The following is an 18,416-nucleotide window of genomic DNA, read 5'->3' as shown; positions in this document are numbered from 1 at the left end:
GAAGATATGCTTTTGGAGGAACTTCATTACTGTCTTAGTATCATTAGTGGGTGTTATAATTACCTCCACTCATTTAGATACATAGTCTACTGCCACCAGAATATAGGTGTTTGAGTATGATGGTGGGAAAGGCCCCATGAAGTCAATACCCCATACATCAAACAACTCAATCTCTAAGATCCCTTGTTGAGGCATGGCGTAACCATGAGGCAGATTACAAGCTCTCTGGCAACTATTACAGTTACGTATAAACTCTCGGGAGTCTCTATAGAGAGTAGGCCAGTAGAAACCACATTGGAGAACCTTTGTGGCTGTTCGCTCACCTCCCAAGTGTCCTCCATATTGTGATCCATGGCAATGCCATAGGATCTTCTGTGCCTCTTCTCTAGGCACACAACTGCGGATTACTCCGTCTGCACACCTCTTAAAGAGATATGGTTCATCCCACAAGTAGTACTTTGCATCAGAAATCAATTTTTTTATTTGTTGCTTACTGTACTCTTTTGGCATGAATCTCATAGCTTTATAGTTTGCAATGTCTGCAAACCATGGTAATTCCTGAATGGCAAAGAGTTGCTCATCCGAAAAGGTTTCAGAGATCTCAATAGGAGGGAGGGATGCCCCTGCTACTGGTTCTATCTGGGACAGGTGATCTGTTACTTGGTTCTCTGTCCCTTTTCTGTCTCTTATTTCTATATCAAACTCTTGCAAAAGCAACACCCATCTTATGAGTCTGGGTTTTGAATCCTGCTTTGTGAGGAGATATTTTAGTGCAACATGGTCAGTGTACACAATCACTTTTGATCCTACTAAATAAGATCTGAACTTTTCAATGGCATAAACCACTGCAAGAAACTCCTTCTCTGTGGTTGTGTAATTCTTCTGCGCGTCATTCAAAACACGGCTAGCATAATAAATGACGTGCAGAAGCTTGTTATGCCTCTGTCCCAATACTGCACCAATGGTATGGTCACTGGCATCACGCATTAGTTCGAATGGTAATGTCCAGTCTGGTGCAGAAATGACTGGTGATGTGACCAGTTTAGCTTTCAGAGTTTCAAACGCCTGCAGACACTCTATGTCAAAGACAAATGGCGTGTCAGCAGCTAGTAGATTGCTCAGAGGTTTTGCAATTTTTGAAAAATCCTTTATAAACCTCCTATAGAATCCTTCATGCCCCAGAAAGCTTCTAATTGCCTTAACATTAGCAGGTGGTGGTAATTTTTCAATTACCTCTACTTTAGCTTGATCCACTGATAAACCCCCGATTTCATGGTTTATCTTGTGCTTATTTTAGGGGATTTCACCACCTTTTCTCACATTTATACAATGAAATATCATGGTTTTGTAATTCTCCCTTGAATTATGCTTAAGTGTAAAAACATGCTTTTTAGGCCCTTAAATTGGTGATTTCGATTCACTTTAATTCCATTTGATGCCTTGATGTGTTTGTTAAGTGATTTCAGGCTCATAAGGCAAGTATTGGATGGAAGAAATGAGGAGAAAAGCATACAAAGTGGAGAATGCATGAAGAAACAAAGATTGGAAATTCATCAATGCACGCGCACGCATCCACCTCTATTCCTTTGTTCGAAATTTTGTGCCCAAGGACAATTCCTTTAGTCACCATAAAGTGACATTTCTCCCAGTTTAAAACCAGGTTAGTCTCTTGGCACCTTTTTCATAACAAGTACTAGATGATTAAGACAGGAGCTAAATGAGTCTCCAAATACTGAGAAGTCATCCATGAAGACTTCTAAAAATTTCTCTACCATATCAGAGAAAATAGAGAGCATGCACATCTGAAAGGTTGCAGGTGTATTGCACAGACCAAATGGCATCCTTCTGTAGGCAAATACTCTAGATGGACATGTGAATGCTGTTTTCTCTTGGTCCTGAGGATCTACTGCAATTTGGTTGTAACCTGAATAGCCATCCAAAAAGCAGTAGTATTCATGGCCTGCTAGTCTTTCTAGCATCTGGTCTTTGAATGGTAAAGGAAAATGATCCTTTCTGGTGGCTGTATTGAGCCTTCTGTAGTCAATACACATACGCCACCCTGTAACTGTTCTTGTAGGAACCAGTTCATTCTTTTCATTATGAACCACTGTCATCCCTCCCTTCTTGGGGACAACTTAGACAGGACTCACCCAGGGGCTATCAGAAATAGGATAAATAATCCCAGCCTCTAGTAGCTTAGTGACCTCTTTCTGCACCACCTCCTTCATGGCTGGATTCAACTGCCTTTGTGGTTGAACCACTGGCTTAGCATCATCCTCCAATAGGATCTTGTGCATGCATCTAGCTGGGCTAATTCCCTTAAGATCACTTATGGACCACCCAAGAGCTGTCTTGTGTGTCCTTAGCACTTGAATTAGTGCTTTCTCTTCCTGTGGCTCTAAGGTAGAGCTTATGATCACAGGAAAAGTGTCATCTTCTCCTAAAAATTCATATTTCAGGGAGGGTGGTAGTGGTTTGAGCTCGGGTTTAGGAGGCTTCTCATCTTCCTGAGGAGTGTTTAGAGGTTCTTCTGTTTTCTCTAGTTCCTCCAGATCAGGCTGAACATCTTTAAAAATGTCCTCTAGCTCTGATTCGAGACTCTCATTCATATTGACCTCTTCCACAAAGGAATCAATAATATCAGTGCTCAGACAGTTTTTTGGTGTGTCTGAATGCTGCATAGCTTTGACAGCATTCAACTTAAACTCATTCTCATTGACTCTCAGGGTTATCTCCCCTTTTTGGACGTCAATGAGGGTTCATCCAGTTGCTAGGAAAGGTCTTCCTAGAATGAGAGTTGTACTCTTGTGCTCCTCCATTTCCAACACTACAAAGTCAGTAGGAAAAGTTAATGGCCCAACCTTGACAATCATGTCCTCAATTATGCCTGATAGGATTTTAATGGAGCCATCAGCAAGTTAGAGGCATATCCGGGTTGGTTTAACTTCATCTGTCAAACCAAGCTTTTTGATAGTGGATGCAGATATTAGGTTGATACTTGCCCGAAGATCACATGGAGCTGTCTTGGTACAAGCACCCTCTAATGTGCATGGTATCATAAAGCTTCTGGGGTCTTTAAGCTTCTCTGGTAAGCTTTTCAGAATGACTGCACTGCATTCTTCAGTGAGGAAAACTTTTTCAGTTTCTCTCCAATCCTTCTTATGACTTAAGATCTCTTTTATGAACTTAGCATAAGAAGGTATTTGCTCAAGTGCCTCTGCAAACAGAATTTTTATTTCAAGAGTCCTGAGATAGTCTGCAAAGCAGGTAAATTGTTTATCCTATTCCGCTTGGCGGAGTTTTTGAGGATAAGGCATCTTGGCTTTGTATTCTTCAACCTTAGTTGCTGCAGGTTTATTTCCTACAGAAGTGGTTTGAGAAGCCTGCTTAAGGGGGTTGTTATCAGCACTTGCAGGTGTCTGATACCTTATTGGCATTTGAACGCCAGAATTGGGGGCTGCCTAGGCGTTTAACGCCAGATTACCACCCTTTTCTGGTGTTTGGACTCTAGAACTGGCCATCCCTTGGGCGTTTAATGCCACTTCCTTACCCTTTTCTGGCGTTTGAACGCCAGAATCATTCCTCTCTGGGTTCTTACTGTTCTCAAAGGGATTTTGGGCAGTGGGTTAGTCATCCTCTGTTATTTGTTCCTTTCTTGGCTTTCTGTTGCTTTGAATTGAGACATTCAATGTATTCCCACTCCTTAATTGAACAGCTTGGCATTCTTCTGTTATCTGTTTAGATAGCTGCTGTCTTGTCTGATCCAATTGTGCTTCCATATTCTAGTTAGCATTTTTAGTGTCTTGGAGCATCTCTTTGAATTCTGCAAACTATTTTGTTATAATGAGCAATTGCTGATTGAGTTCAGCAACTTGTTCTTGAGAACTAAGTTTAGTGGATACTGCATTAGCTTCTTTTTTCATGGAGGTCCCACTATTTAAGTATAGATATTGATTTCTAGCAACTGTATCAATGAGCTCTTGAGCCTCTTCAATTATCTTTCTCATATGTATAGATCCACCAGCTGAGTGGTCTAGAGATATTTGGTCCTTTTCTGTAAGACCATAGTAAAAGATATCTAACTGTACCCATTCTGAAAATATTTCAGAGAGGCATCTCCTTAGCATCCCTCTATACCTCTCCCAGGCATCATAAAGGGATTCATTATCCTCTTGTTTAAAGCCTTGGATGTCCAGCCTTAGCTGTGTCATCCTTTTTGGAGGGAAATATTGATTTAGGAATTTTTCTGATAACTGTTTCCATGTTCTTATGCTTGCTGTGGGTTGGTTGTTTAACCACCTCTTAGCTTGATCTTTTACAGCAAATGGAAATAGTAATAATCTGTAGACATCTTGATCTACTTCCTTATCACGTACTGTGTCAGTAATTTGTAAGAACTGTTCCAGAAACTCAGTAGGTTCTTCCTGTGGAAGACCCAAATACTGGCAATTTTGCTGCACCATGATAATGAGCTGAGGATTTAGCTCAAAACTGCTTGCTCTTATGGGAGGTATACAGATACTACTCCCATAGGAAGCATTCGTGGGGTTAGCATATGACCACAGAGTCCTTCTGGACTGTTCATTTCCACTTAGGTCCATGATGGAGAAAGGGAGATGTTGTAGATTGTAAAATAGAAATAAAGTAAAAGAAAAATCAAAATATTTTTGTTTTATTTTATTTATTTAATGCTAACCAAATTCAAAAGAGAAGAAAATAAAATAAAATAATTGGAAACTAGAAAAATAAGCTTCAAAAATTAAACAAAATAAAATAAAATAAAATAGATTAAAAATAAATAAATAAAATTCGAATACTCAAATGGCTAATTAATTAAGAAGATTTGAAAAATTTTGGATATGATTTTAAAATTTGAAAATTGAAACTTTCTCAACAAGGAAACACCAAACTTAAAATTTTTTTTAATCAAAATAATAAAATGGTACAAGTAATTTGAAAATTGTGAATAAGAAAGAAGAAAAAGATTTTGAAAAATTTTTTTTTAATTGAAATTTTAACTTGCCTAACAAGAAACTACCAAACTTAGAATTTAATGAGGAAAGAGAAAATGGGTATTTTCTACCAGATCTGTTGTACAGATACTTCAATCAGAGATTCTGTCAGATGAGATAACGAGCTACAGCTTTACAAGTCCAGTCTGGCGAGGAGTGGTGCCTTCGAGAATTGAGCTTTTTGGATGGTTTGTGCTTGTTGGTCGAGTGAATACCAAGGAGAGATTGAGTAGGCTAGGCGTTATTATGCCCAATGATAATATCTGTGTTCTTTGTAAGAAGGAGATAGAATCGGTCAAACATTTGTTTCTTCTATGTGACCTCACATGGCAGGTGTGGTGCAGTTGGCTGAGGAGATTTGTGGAGGATTGGGCTATTCCTGGTACCATTAGGGAACTGTTTGAGAGTTGGGCTGGTAGGCATAAGCAAAAATAGGAGCAGAAAAGGTGGCTTATTGAGTTTTTCACAGTGATCTGGAATGTCTAGGTGGAACGTAATGCGAGGATCTTCAATAATAAAGAAGCAGGTGTTGACATAGTAATAAAGCGGACATGTCTGAGCTATGAAGAATGGACCGATAGTGATCCTTTCGGTAGTTGACAGGAGTTATATATTTCTATGTAGCACTTGTTGTTAGAGTCCATTGCTCCACTATTCTGTGTTGAGCTTATTTTGTTTCAAAAAAAATGAGGAAAGAGAAAAATAATAAAATAACACCAAACTTAGATGTCAAGATGAACACCAAGAACACTTTGAAGATCAAGATGAACACCAAGAAAAAATTTTAAAAATTTTTAAGAAAATAGAAACACAAAGGACACCAAACTTAAAAATTTGTATATTTTGGACACTAATAATTCAAAAATGCACAAGAAAAACAAGAAAAGACATAAAACAAGAAAAACTAAAAATCAAACAAGGAAAATAAACAAGAACAACTTGGAAATCAAGGAAGAACAAGAACATGTATTTCAAAAAATTGAAAGAAAAATAAAGGCATGCAATTGACACCAAACGTAAAACATGAAACTAAACTCAAACAGAAGACTAAATTATGAAGTTATTAGTTTAAAAATTTTTGAAAAGAATTTAGAAAAAGAAAATAAGGATTTTAAAAATTTTAACAAAAACAATAATAAAAGACTCAATTTTAGTGACTCTAAACCAAAAAGATAAATTTTTCCTAATCTAAGCAACAAAATAAACCGTCAGTTGTCCAAACTCGAACAATCCCCGGCAACGGCGCCAAAAACTTGTGATTCAGCAATATATAATAGTCCATACTTTGCCCGAGATTTGATGGCCCAAACTGGCATCCAAAGCCAGCCTAAAATATCTTGGCGTAAAATGCCCAAACTGGCACCAGAATTGGAGTTAAACGCCCAAACTGGCACCAAAGCTGGCGTTTAACTCCAGGAACAGCCTATGCACGAAAAAACTTCAATGCTCAGCCCAAGCACACACTAAGTGGGTCCCGGAAGTGGATTTCTGCACTATCTACACTTAGTTACTTATTTTCTGTAATCCCTAGTAACTAGTTTAGTATAAATAGCACTTTTTACTATTGTATTCGTAGAGAGTTTTTATCTTTTGATCACTTTGATATTTAGACCATTGTACACGTTTGGAGGCTGGCCTCACGGCCATGCCTAGACCTTTTTCACTTATGTATTTTCTACGGTGGAGTTTCTACACCCCATAGATTGAGGTGTGGATATCTGCTATTCTTCATGAATTAATGCAATTACTACTTTTTTCCATTCAATTCACGCCTACTTCTTCTCCAAGATATACTCTTATACTTAATTCAGTTAAGTCAGAATGAATGGGTGACCAGTGACAATCACCCAATCTTCGTTACTAGCTTAGCCAAGATCCGCGTGCCTGACAACCACAAAGCAGTCTACATGATATTCAACGTAGTCATTGGACGACAGCCGGAGTATATACTCTTGGATATCTAATACACGGACCGAGTCCGTGAGATTAGTATCTTCGTGGTATAGGCTAGAATTATTGGCAGCTATTCCTGGGATCCGGAAAGTCTAAACCTTATATGTGGTATTCCGAGTAGGATCCGGGAAGGAATGACTGTGACGAGCTTCAAACCTGCGAATGTTGAGCGCAAGTGACAGTGTAAAAAAGGATCAATGGATTCTATTCTGGTGCTAGTGGGAACCGACATATGATTAGCCATGCGGTAGCTGTACCTGGTATTTTTCATCCGAGACGAGAAATCTGACAGTTGATTAGCCGTGCAGAAACCGTAGAGGACTATTTTCACTAAGAGGATCTTACAGCTTGCCATGGAAGGAAGTAACGCAGGATTGGAAGAAGGCAATAGGAAAGCAGAGATTTAGAAGCAACAAAGCATCTCCAGACGCTTATCTGAAATTCCCACCAATGAATTACACAAGTAACTTTATCTTATTTTATGTTTTATTTATCTTTTAATTATCAAAACTCCATAACCATTTGAATCTGCCTGACTGATATTTACAAGATGACCATAGCTTGCTTCAAGCCGACAATCTCCGTGGGATCAACCCTTACTCACGTAAGGTTTATTACTTAGATGACCCATTGTACTTGCTGGTTAGTTGCGCGGAGATGTGAGAAAAGTGTGAGATCACGATTTCCGTGCACCAAGTTTTGGCGCCGTTACCGGGGATTATTTGAGTTTGGACAACTGACGGTTCAGCTTGTTGCTTAGATAAGGTAATTTTATTTTATGTTTAATCTTTTTAATTTTATTTTCGAAAAATTTCAAAAAAAGAAAAAATTTTCTTCAGACATGCTTTCAGAATGGAGCATCTTATGTATATTCTATGATGGTTTGTCTGAATTGTCCAAGATGTCATTGGATCACTCTGCTGGAGGATCTCTTCATCTGAAGAAGACGCCTGCAGAAGCCCAGGAACTCATTGAGATGGTTGCAAATAACCAGTTCATGTACACTTCTGAAAGAAATCCTGTGAATAATGGGACAACTCAGAAGAAAGGAGTTCTTGAGATTGATACTCTGAATGCCATATTGGCTCAGAACAAAATATTGACTCAGCAAGTCAATATGATTTCTCAGAGTCTGATTGGAATGCAAGCTGCATCCGGCAGGGCTAAAGAAGCCTCCTCTGAAGGAGAAGCTTATGACCCTGAGAATCCTGCAATTGAAGAGGTGAATTACATGGGAGAATCCTATGGAAACACCTATAATCCTTCATGGAGAAATCATCCAAATTTCTCATGGAAGGATCAACAGAAGCCTAATCAAGGCTTCAATAATAATAATGGTGGGAGAAATAGGTTTGGCAATAGCAAGCCTTTTCCATCATCTTCTGAGCAACAGACAGAGAATTCTAAGCAGAGCCACTCTGACTTAGCAACCATAGTCTCTTATCTAAGTAAGACCACTCTCAATTTCATGACTGAAACAAGGTCTTCCAATAGAAATTTGGAGGCACAAGTGGGTCAACTAAGTAAAAGAGTTACTGAAATCCCTCTTAGTACTCTCCCAAGCAATACAGAAGAGAATCCAAAGAGAGAGTGCACGGCCATCAAAATGTCCAACATGGCCGAACCTGGAGTGGAGGGAAAGGCAGTGATTTCCACTGAGGAAGACCTCAATGGACGTCCACAGACCCCTAAGGAGTTCCCCATTGAGTAACCAAAGGAATCTGAGGCTCATATAGAGACCATAGAGATTCCACTGAACTTACTGTTGCCATTCATGAGCTCTAATGAATATTCTTCCTCTGAGGAAGATGAAGATATTGTTGAAGAGCAAGTTGCTCAGTATCTAGGAGCAATCATGAAGCTGAATGCCAAGTTATTTGGTAATGAGACTTGGGAGGATGAACCTCCATTGCTCATCAATGAACTGAGTACCTTGGTTCAACAGAAATTACCTCAGAAGAAATTGGAGCCCAGAAAGTTCTTAATACCTTGCATTATAGGCACCATGACCTTTAAGAAGGCTCTGCGTGACCTTGGTTCAAGTATAAACCTCATGCCACTCTCTGTAATAGAGAAACTAGGGATCTTTAAGGTACAAGGTGCAAGAATCTCACTAGAGATGGCAGACAATTCAAGGAAACAGGCTTATGGACTTGTAGAGGATGTCTTAGTGAAGGTTAAAGGCTTTTACATCCCTGCTGATTTTATAATCCTAGACACTGGGAAGGATGAAGATGAATCCATCATCCTTGGAAGACCCTTCCTAGCCACCGCAAAAGATGTGATTGATGTGGACAGAGGAGAGTTAATCCTTCAAGTGAATGAGGACTACCTTATGTTTAAGGCTCAAGGATCTTCTTCTGTAACCATGGAGAGGAAGCATGAAAAGCTTCTCTCAATACAGAGTCAAATAGAGCCCCCACACTCAAATTCTAAGCTTGGTGTTGGGAGGCCAACATCAAGCTCTGAGTCTCTGTGAAGCTCTCTAAGAGCACACTGTCAAGCTATTGACATTAAAGAAGTACTTGTTGGGAGGCAACCCATGGTTATTTAATTATATTTATTTATTTTTCATTGTTATTTTATGTTTTCTTTAGGTTGATGATCATGTGAAGTCATAAAAATAACTGCAAAATCAAAAATAAAATGAAAAATAGCATCAAAAATAGCACACCTTGGAGGACAGGCTTACTGGCGTTTAAACGCCAGTAAGGATAGCAGAATGGGCATTTAACGCCCAGCCTGGCAGTATTCTGGGCGTTAAACACCAAATTAGGCAGCACTCTAGGCGTTTAACGCCAGAAAGGGCTGTCTGGTGTCTGGCTAGCATTAAACGCCAGAAATGGGCAGTAGACTGGTGTTTAACGCCAGGAAAGGTAGCAAAGCTGGCGTTTAATGCCAGGAAAGGTAGCAGAGCTGGCGTTAAACGCCAGGATTGGCACACAATGGGCGTTTGAACGCCAGAATGGTGCAAGGAGCAGAATTTCTTGACACCTTATGATCTGTGGACCCCACAGGATCCCCACCTACCCCACCTCTTCTTCTCTCCTCTTCACACCTTTCCATAACACTCTTCCCCAAATACCTTTCACCTATCAAATCCTACCCTCTTCCCCATATTCTCTTCACCACTCACATCCATCCATCATAAATCCCACCTACCTCACCTTTCAAATTCAAACTATTTTCCTCCCAAACCCAACCCCTATTACAAGAATTCCCTCTCTACTTTACTCCTATATAAGCCCCTCATCACTCCTTCCTTTTCACACATCATAACCACCTAAAACCCCCTTGGCCGAACCATTCACACACCTCCATCTCCTCCATCTCTTCTTCTTCTAATCCCTTCTTTATTCTTTTTCTCGAGGACGAGCAAACCTTTTAAGTTTGCTGTGGAAAAAGCTCTACTTTTTGTTTTTCCGTAACCATTAATGGCACCTAAGGCCGGAGAAACCTCTAGAAAGAGGAAAGGGAAGGCAATTGCTTCCAACTCCGAGTCATGGGAGATGGAGAGATTCATCTCACAAGCCCATTACTAAGAAGAGGATGGAGCAAACAAGAGAGCCCAATCATGGACCTCAACAAGAGCATAAGGAAATTCCTCATCAAGAAATCCCTGAGATACCTCAAGGGATGCACTTTCCTCTACAAAACTATTGGGAGCAAATCAACACCTCCTTAGGAGATTGAATTCCAACATGGGGCAACTAAGGATGGAGCACCAAGAGCACTCCATTATCCTCAATAAAATTAGAGAAGACCAAAGAACCATGAGGGAGGAGCAACAAAGGCAAGACAGAGACATAGAGGAGATCAAGCATTCCATAAGATCTTCAAGAGGAAGAACTAGCTGCCATCACTAAGGTGGACTCGTTCTTTAATTTTCTTGTTCTTATTTTTCTATTTTTTGAAAATTATGCTTTTTGCTTTATCTATGTTTGTGTCTTTATTACATGATCATTAATGTCTAGCGTCTATGTCTTAAAGCTATGAATGTCCTATGAATCCTTCACCTTTCTTAAATGAAAAAAGTTTTTAAATGCAAAAGAAATAGAAGTACATGAATTTTGAATTATATCTTGAAAATAATCTAATTATTTTGATGTGGTGGCAATACCTTTTGTTTTCTGAATGAATGCTTGAATAGTGCATATTTTTTTTGAATTTGTTGTTTATGAATGTTACAATTGTTGGCTCTTGAAAGAATAAAGAAAAAGGAGAATTGTTATTTGATAATCTGAAAAATCAGAAAATTGATTCTTGAAGCAAGAAAAAGCAATGAATATAAAGCTTGCGAAAAAAATGGCGAAAAAAAATAAAGAAAAAATAAAGAAAAAGAAAAAGCAAGCAAAAAAAGCCAATAGCCCTTTAAACCAAAAAGCAAGGGTAAAGAGGATCCAAGGCTTTGAGCATTAATGGATAGGAGGGCCCCAAGGAATAAAATCCTAGCCTAAGCGGCTAAATCAAGTTGTCCCTAACCACGTGCTTGTGGTGTGTAGGTGTCAAGTGAAAAGCTTGAGACTGAGCGATTAAAGTCGTGGTCCAAAGCAAAAAGAGTGTGCTTAAGAGCTCTGGGCACCTCTAACTGGGGACTTTAGCAAAGCTGAGTCACAATCTGAAAAGGTTCACCCAGTTATGTGTCTGTGGCATTTATGTATCCGGTGGTAATACTGGAAAACAAAATGCTTAGGGTCACGGCCAAGACTCATAAAGTAGTTGTGTTCAAGAATCAACATACTGAAATAGGAGAATCAATAACACTATCTGAATTTTGAGTTCCTATAGATTCCAATCATTCTAAACTTCAAAGGATAATGTGAGATGCCAAAACTGTTCAGAAGCAAAAAGGCTACAAACCCCACCCATCTAATTGGAAATGAGCTACATTGATATTTGGAATTCATTGTATTTTCTCTTCTTTTATCCTATTTTGTTTTTAGTTGCTTGGGGACAAGCAACAATTTAAGTTTGGTGTTGTGATGAGCGGATAATTTATACCATTTTTGGTATTATTTTTACATAGTTTTTAGTATGTTTTAATTACTTTTTATTATATTTTTATTAGTTTTTATTCAAAAATCATATTTCTAGACATTACTATGAGTTTATGTATTTTTCTGTTATTTCAGGTATTTTCTGTCTGAAATTGAGGGACCTGAGCAAAAATCTGATTCAGATGCTGAAAAAGGACTGCAAATGTTGTTGGATTCTGACCTCCCTGCACTCGAAGTAGATTTTCTGGAGTTTCAGAAGCCCAATCTGTGCCCTCTTGATTGTGTTGGAAAGTAGACATCCTGGGCTTTTCAGAAATATATAATAGTCCATACTTTGCCCGAGATTTGATGGCCGAAACTGGCGTCCAAAGCTAGCCTAAAACATCTTGGCATAAAACGCCCAAACTGGCACCAGAATTGGAGTTAAACGCCCAAACTGGCACCAAAGCTGGCGTTTAACTCCAGGAACAGCCTATGCACGAAAAAGCTTCAATTCTCAGCCCAAGCACACACCAAGTGGGCCTCGGAAGTGCATTTTCGCACTATCTACACTTAGTTACTTATTTTCTGTAATCCCTAGTAACTAGTTTAGTATAAATAGCACTTTTTACTATTGTATTCGTAGAGAGTTTTTATCTTTTGATCACTTTGATTTTTAGACCATTGTACACGTTTGAGGCTAACCTCACGGCCATGCCTAGACCTTTTTCACTTACGTATTTTCTACGGTGGAGTTTCTACACCCCATAGATTGAGGTGTGGAGCTCTGCTGTTCTTCATGAATTAATACAATTACACTACAAAAAAAATGTATTTTAGCGACAAACTTTTGGTGGCAATAACATAATGGCCACTAATTCTTTAATTTAAGTTATGTTTTTGCGGTAATTATATATTTGTCATTATTACAATATATTATAGTGGCCATTATTACTATTGCCAGAAAATTATTATCTTTTATTACTTATAATTTTAATTTTTTTAAATTATTACAGTGGCCATTATCATTATTTCCACTAAACTTTATTATTATGTTCTTTTTATTATCCCTAAATGAAATTGAAAACTGGAGAGAGAAAGAGAAACTGAAAAAAGGAAGAGAAGTATCGACACTAGATTAATTCGCGTGCTTTCCTCCATCGCCGATCACCACCGCCGTAACCGTTACCATCGCCGACAGTCGCCGTCCATCATCCTACTCCTTGGACCTCATTTCCATCTGATCCACCTCAGATCTGCATCGCTGTCATCATTTGTTCATCTCAGATTTTAGTCGCCAATGTCTTCTAGCCACCGTTACTGTTCTTGTTACAACACCACACCTCCGCCGCTTGTACCGCCGCTGTTCTTGCATGTAGACGCACAAGATCGCCGCTGTCGGTAGGTCTTCTCCATTTATTTTTCGATTTAGGTTTCAATATTTAGAAGCCTGTGATTCTCTCTCTGTATTACTACTTTTGCTCTGTTTGCTTGCTTGATCCTAATGAATCTGGCAGATCAAGCTAAAATTGAAGTGTTTAAGTGTTTCAGATCCTAATATTTTGTTTGCTCTATCTTCTCCGTTTTTACTTGCTTGATCTGCCATTCTTGCTTTCTTGCTCTGTTTATATTTGGATTTCAGATCCTAATTTTAAGTGTTTGAAATGCTTTCTGTAGAGTTTCATTAAGATTTTGTTTGCATTATTGCTCAGAATATAAAAATGTTTCTAATTCTGTGGTTTTTCTAATTGTATGATTTTTAGAATATCATCCCTATACTTGGATGCAAGTTCAGAAAATGGATAACAATTCTGAGCTGGTTAAAAATTAGATGGACTGGTTCTGAACTAATTTAGAGCTTATTGAAAACTAGAAAAGTAGTTCATAATCAATATTGAAACTGCAGGTTTTTCTTTCACTTAAAAGTGTCTTATACTCCATCAAGAAACAGAAAAAGAATTGAGTTATCCATAATCAATATCAAAAACATGAATTCCACTTCAGGTTTTTCTTTCACTTAAAAATATCTTATGTCCAAAGAGTTGGTATCACATATCAACTCAGTTCCTAATATCTTTACTTTTAATTTTTTGTTTTTTTTATTTCAGGTTCAAGCAGAGGCCTCCTCTACCTTGGAAAGCAATCAATTACTCGGTCAGCATATTTCTCATCATTTTGCTTATTGGTTATATATAGCAATAAAACGAGTTAGCCTGATTCTATCAATACCGATAAGCGCATTAGTATAATGGGGGATATATTTTTAAGGTTATCTGAAATTCTAAATTGTTTTATGTTTTTGTTATAATAGTATATAAAATTTTGAATTACTTTTTGTTTTGTTATTCAATCTGTTTTGATTTGTAGTTTGGTTTAACAGTATTATCTTGTTTTAGGAGATGTTTTTCTTAGCTTATAATTTATAATCATTAAATATGCAAAATTAAAACTTCAATTGTATGCTTTAAAATAAATTGCAATTAAAAAGGTTGTGTTGCTTTTGAGTTTAAAAAGTGATTTTGAATAAAATTGGCTACAGATATATTAAGTGTCTTGATATTCTAGTTTTGAATTTCGTAAAGTTTGGTTTTCAATAGATTTGTATATAGACTTTTGGTTTGATATCTCAATTTGAATTTGAATGCTGCAATTATAATCCTCTTAAAAGGAGAGAGGTTTGCAAGGGAGGAAGAGAAGGTGGCAAGAAATCAGCCCAATCACAAGCCTCCACCAAGGCTTCTTCAGCATGAAATCTCACTTTCTCATCCTAATCGAAGAAATAAAGTGCCGTCTGCAAATGCTACTGCAAGTCAAGCTGCAAAGAGGCCCTCTTCTTTTGGTGGCCCTGCTCATGATGAAAAGGTGTGTGTCTTTTTTTTCTTTTTATTTTTTTTACAATCTAAATTTTATGAAAGAAATAGTAAAATGACATAATAAATTTGGATGATGATGATGAGAAATTACAAGAAGACCTCATTGTGTGGGAATAACAACAACAGCATTACCAAACACTTCATGCAAGTTCATTCTGTTGACAACATCATTGTACATTCTCATGACAACCTAATACCTCGTAATCTTTCATTCACAGAATTCACCCAACAACGTTGTTTTCCAAGCCTCTCATACCCACTTCTCATGCCTTTTGTGCCCAAATATTGGAACCCCATTTGCACCATTATTCACACTACTCTGCTTCTGATCTAAAGTTCATTCCTTGTGGTGCATTATATAATACATGGATGCCACCGTGCTTCAAAGAACTTAGTCAATTTTGATGCAGATAAAGACAAGATTACCTCTTTATTTATTTCTTTTCAAATTCTAACACATGGCTACAAGTCACTTACGTTGCCAATACTAGTTGTTGTTTTTTCTAGCAATCCAAATTAGTAGGGTGGTTAAAAGGAATATTGATTGCATGTGCAATGATTGATGAACCTTTCTGAAACCATAAAGCTAATTGAAACCAATCATTAGCTTAACTAGGGCCTAAAATGTATATGGCTAGCTTGATCTAAATTTGTTATATGTATACATTGTTTCTGGTAGAAATTAAATGGCAACTAAATCAAGCTATCAACTGTTTGTGTAATTTGTCATTTTATAGAAGAAATTAAAGATAGTACCTATTATTGCTTGTTTAGTCTAACTCTTTAAGTAATCTTTCATATCGTATTCTTTGACTGGCTTATAAAGTCTTAACAACTAACCAGCCTTTTCTTTTCCAAATTAATATTAATATTAACACTCTGGTGATTGAATAATAAAATTGGATCTATTATTTTATTAATATAACTACATCTTAGAAATTTTTCAACTAGCTTGGTGGAAAATTTTAGAATTGCTGTCTTGTTCCTCTGTTGAAGGAACCTGAATTGAATTTAACTTTTGCAGGTGTCATTTAATTCTCGCAAGTTACATGGTATACGAAGTTGAATGCTCAGATCATTTGAAACAAAAGCTGGTAAAATGTCCTGTTTTATTATTAATAAATAACATGTCCTACTTTGATGGAAAATTCTCCAAATCTTTATGTGTGTTCACTTCACATTATGGTTTAAGAAATAGTACTTCCTAATACTAGTATTGTATTATGTGACTTTGAACCTTCCATTCATTCTGCATTTTCTCATTCCTAAGATTTGCCATTCAAATATAATCATGCTCTTATGAAATGGGCAGGCTGAAAACATGATTGCTCATAAGGAAGAGATCTTTTCCTGCCCTAAAAGAACTTGGTTTGTAGCAGAGACAGAAAAGAAGGTTGCTGCAAAAGCAGCAAAGGTAAAATTTCTTGTTTCATTGTTGTGATATTCCTCAAATTACAAGCAATTAGTTTTTCCTTTTTTGTGAGGTCATTATAATGCATTTTGATATGGTTGACTCTTTCTCTTCTATTAAAGGCATCTATTAATAACGACAAGAGTTTTGGAAAGGTAATTAGTGCTCAGGAAGCCGAAGACCTCAAAATGAAGAAAAAGAGGAAGCGGGAGCGAGAGGTAAGTAGGTGACCCCTATTTCGCATGCAATTTTTAATTATTGTACCTATTACGATATATATTCAAACTTGTTTCCATGCATTATTCAATAATTGCATGATGGATTTTTAACCAAAATTTTGGCATGGATGGTTGTTAGTCATTACTGCTAACTGTGTGATATACCATGTATCAAGTGAGACTTGTACCATATCCAGTCACCAATAGAGGTGATTAAATGAGCAGCTCCTACCACCTGTGAGTTTTAATTGTTGCCTTTTGGTGCTTTTGTGTTATCATGGTGACTGGTTGAATACTAGTTATTTAGATGTTCCTAATTGAATACCTTACTGATTCTTTTCTTAGACAGAATTGAAGTAGAAACTAAGAGTAAAAAGAAAGTTAGTGATTTTTATTATCCTTTTTATAATCTTTCTATTAAAGCTGGTTTTCAATTGATTAGGCAAAGAGAGCTGGTTAAAAGCTGAAGAGCCGAATTGTAGCGGAGCAATCCATACATAAATGGTCTCATATAATTGAGTGATTGAGAACTTTGCTTCATTCTCTTTGCTGTATTATTGTATTGCATGTGAGCTAGGCTCTATTTGTTTTCTTTTGATCATTAACTATGTGCTAATCATTGATGTAACATAGATTTGTAGTATTTGTGTTGTTTGAATTTGTATTATGCTTTATTACATTTCAAGAGAACTTTGTGTATAAATATTTAATTATATTGAATTTAATGAAATTCTTCATTTTGTAGTAATTAATTTTAGTATATTTATATTATGTAGTATAATAATAATAATTAATGATAAAATTTGAAATTTTAAAAAAATGGTAGGTGGTTATTTCTAAAAGAGTGAGTGTAATTAAAAAAAATCTTAAGATTTTAGCAGCAAAAGTAATGGCAACTAAAAGTGAATAATATTACAATTTTAAAATTATTTTTAGTGGCTATATAAATTGCCAGTAAAATGAGTTTTGGTGGCAATAGTAATGGCTACTAAAAGTGAATAATATTGAAATCTTAGAATTACTTTTGGTGGCCATATAAATTGCCAAAAAAATGGCTGCTAAAAATTATATAGTTTTGGCGGCCATTAAAAAGGTCTTTACCGGTAAATGTTATAATTGCCACTAAAACCTTTTAGCGGCAAAGCATAAGACGGCTAATGTCTAATTGCCGGTAAATGTATTAGCGGCTATTTTTATTGCCGCTAAAAGCAAAATAAATAGCCGCTAAAAGTGATGTTTCTTGTAGTGTTACTACTGTTTTTCATTCAATTCACGCCTACTTATTCTCCAAGATATACTCTTGTACTTAATTCAATTAAGTCATAATGAAGGGGTGACCAGTGACAATCACCCAATCTTCGTTACTCGCTAAGCCAAGATCCGCGTGCCTGACAACCAACAAGCGGTCTACATGATGTTCAACGTAGTAATTGGACGACAGCCAGAGTATATTCTCTTGGATATCTAATACACGGACCGAGTCCGTGAGATTAGTATCTTCGTGGTATAGGCTAGAATTATTGGCAGCCATTCCTGGGATCCGAAAAGTCTAAACCTTGTCTGTGGTATTCCGAGTAGGATCTGGGAAGGAATGACTGTGACGAGCTTCAAACATGCGATTGTTGAGCGCAAGTGATAGTGTGGAAAAGGATCAATGGATCCTATTCTGACGCTAGTGGGAACCGACAGATGATAAGCCATGCAGTATCTGTACCTGGTATTTTTCATCCGAGACAAGAAATCCGACAGTTGATTAGCCGTGCAGAAACCATAGAGGACCATTTTCACTGAGAGGATCTTACAGCTTGCCATGGAAGGAAGTAGCGCATGATTGGAAGAAGGCAATAGGAAAGCAGAGGTTCAGAAGCAACAAAGCATCTCCAGACGCTTATCTAAAATTCCCACCAATGAATTACATAAGTAACTTTATTTTATTTTAAGTTTTATTTATCTTTTAATTATCAAAACCTCAT

At 37.1% G+C, this 18,416-nt stretch overlaps 1 protein-coding gene across 1 annotated transcript; it reads left to right on the top strand.

The window, feature by feature from the left end:
- The first annotated feature begins 13,241 nt into the window (after positions 1 to 13,241).
- Positions 13,242 to 16,910, top strand: LOC107618924 (uncharacterized). Its single transcript, XM_016321108.3, has 7 exons — positions 13,242 to 13,342; positions 14,050 to 14,095; positions 14,610 to 14,803; positions 15,839 to 15,908; positions 16,127 to 16,228; positions 16,348 to 16,451; positions 16,886 to 16,910. The coding sequence occupies exons 1-7, from the start codon at positions 13,242 to 13,244 to the stop codon at positions 16,908 to 16,910; spliced, it is 642 nt and encodes a 213-aa protein (XP_016176594.1).
- The last annotated feature ends 1,506 nt before the right edge of the window (positions 16,911 to 18,416 follow it).

The sequence above is a fragment of the Arachis ipaensis genome, chromosome B9 (assembly GCF_059453495.1).
Source record: "Arachis ipaensis isolate K30076 ecotype BB chromosome B9, ASM5945349v1, whole genome shotgun sequence".
NCBI lineage: Eukaryota > Viridiplantae > Streptophyta > Magnoliopsida > Fabales > Fabaceae > Arachis > Arachis ipaensis.
Note: the sequence above shows the minus strand (reverse complement) of the source record. Positions and strands in the feature narration are given on the sequence as shown.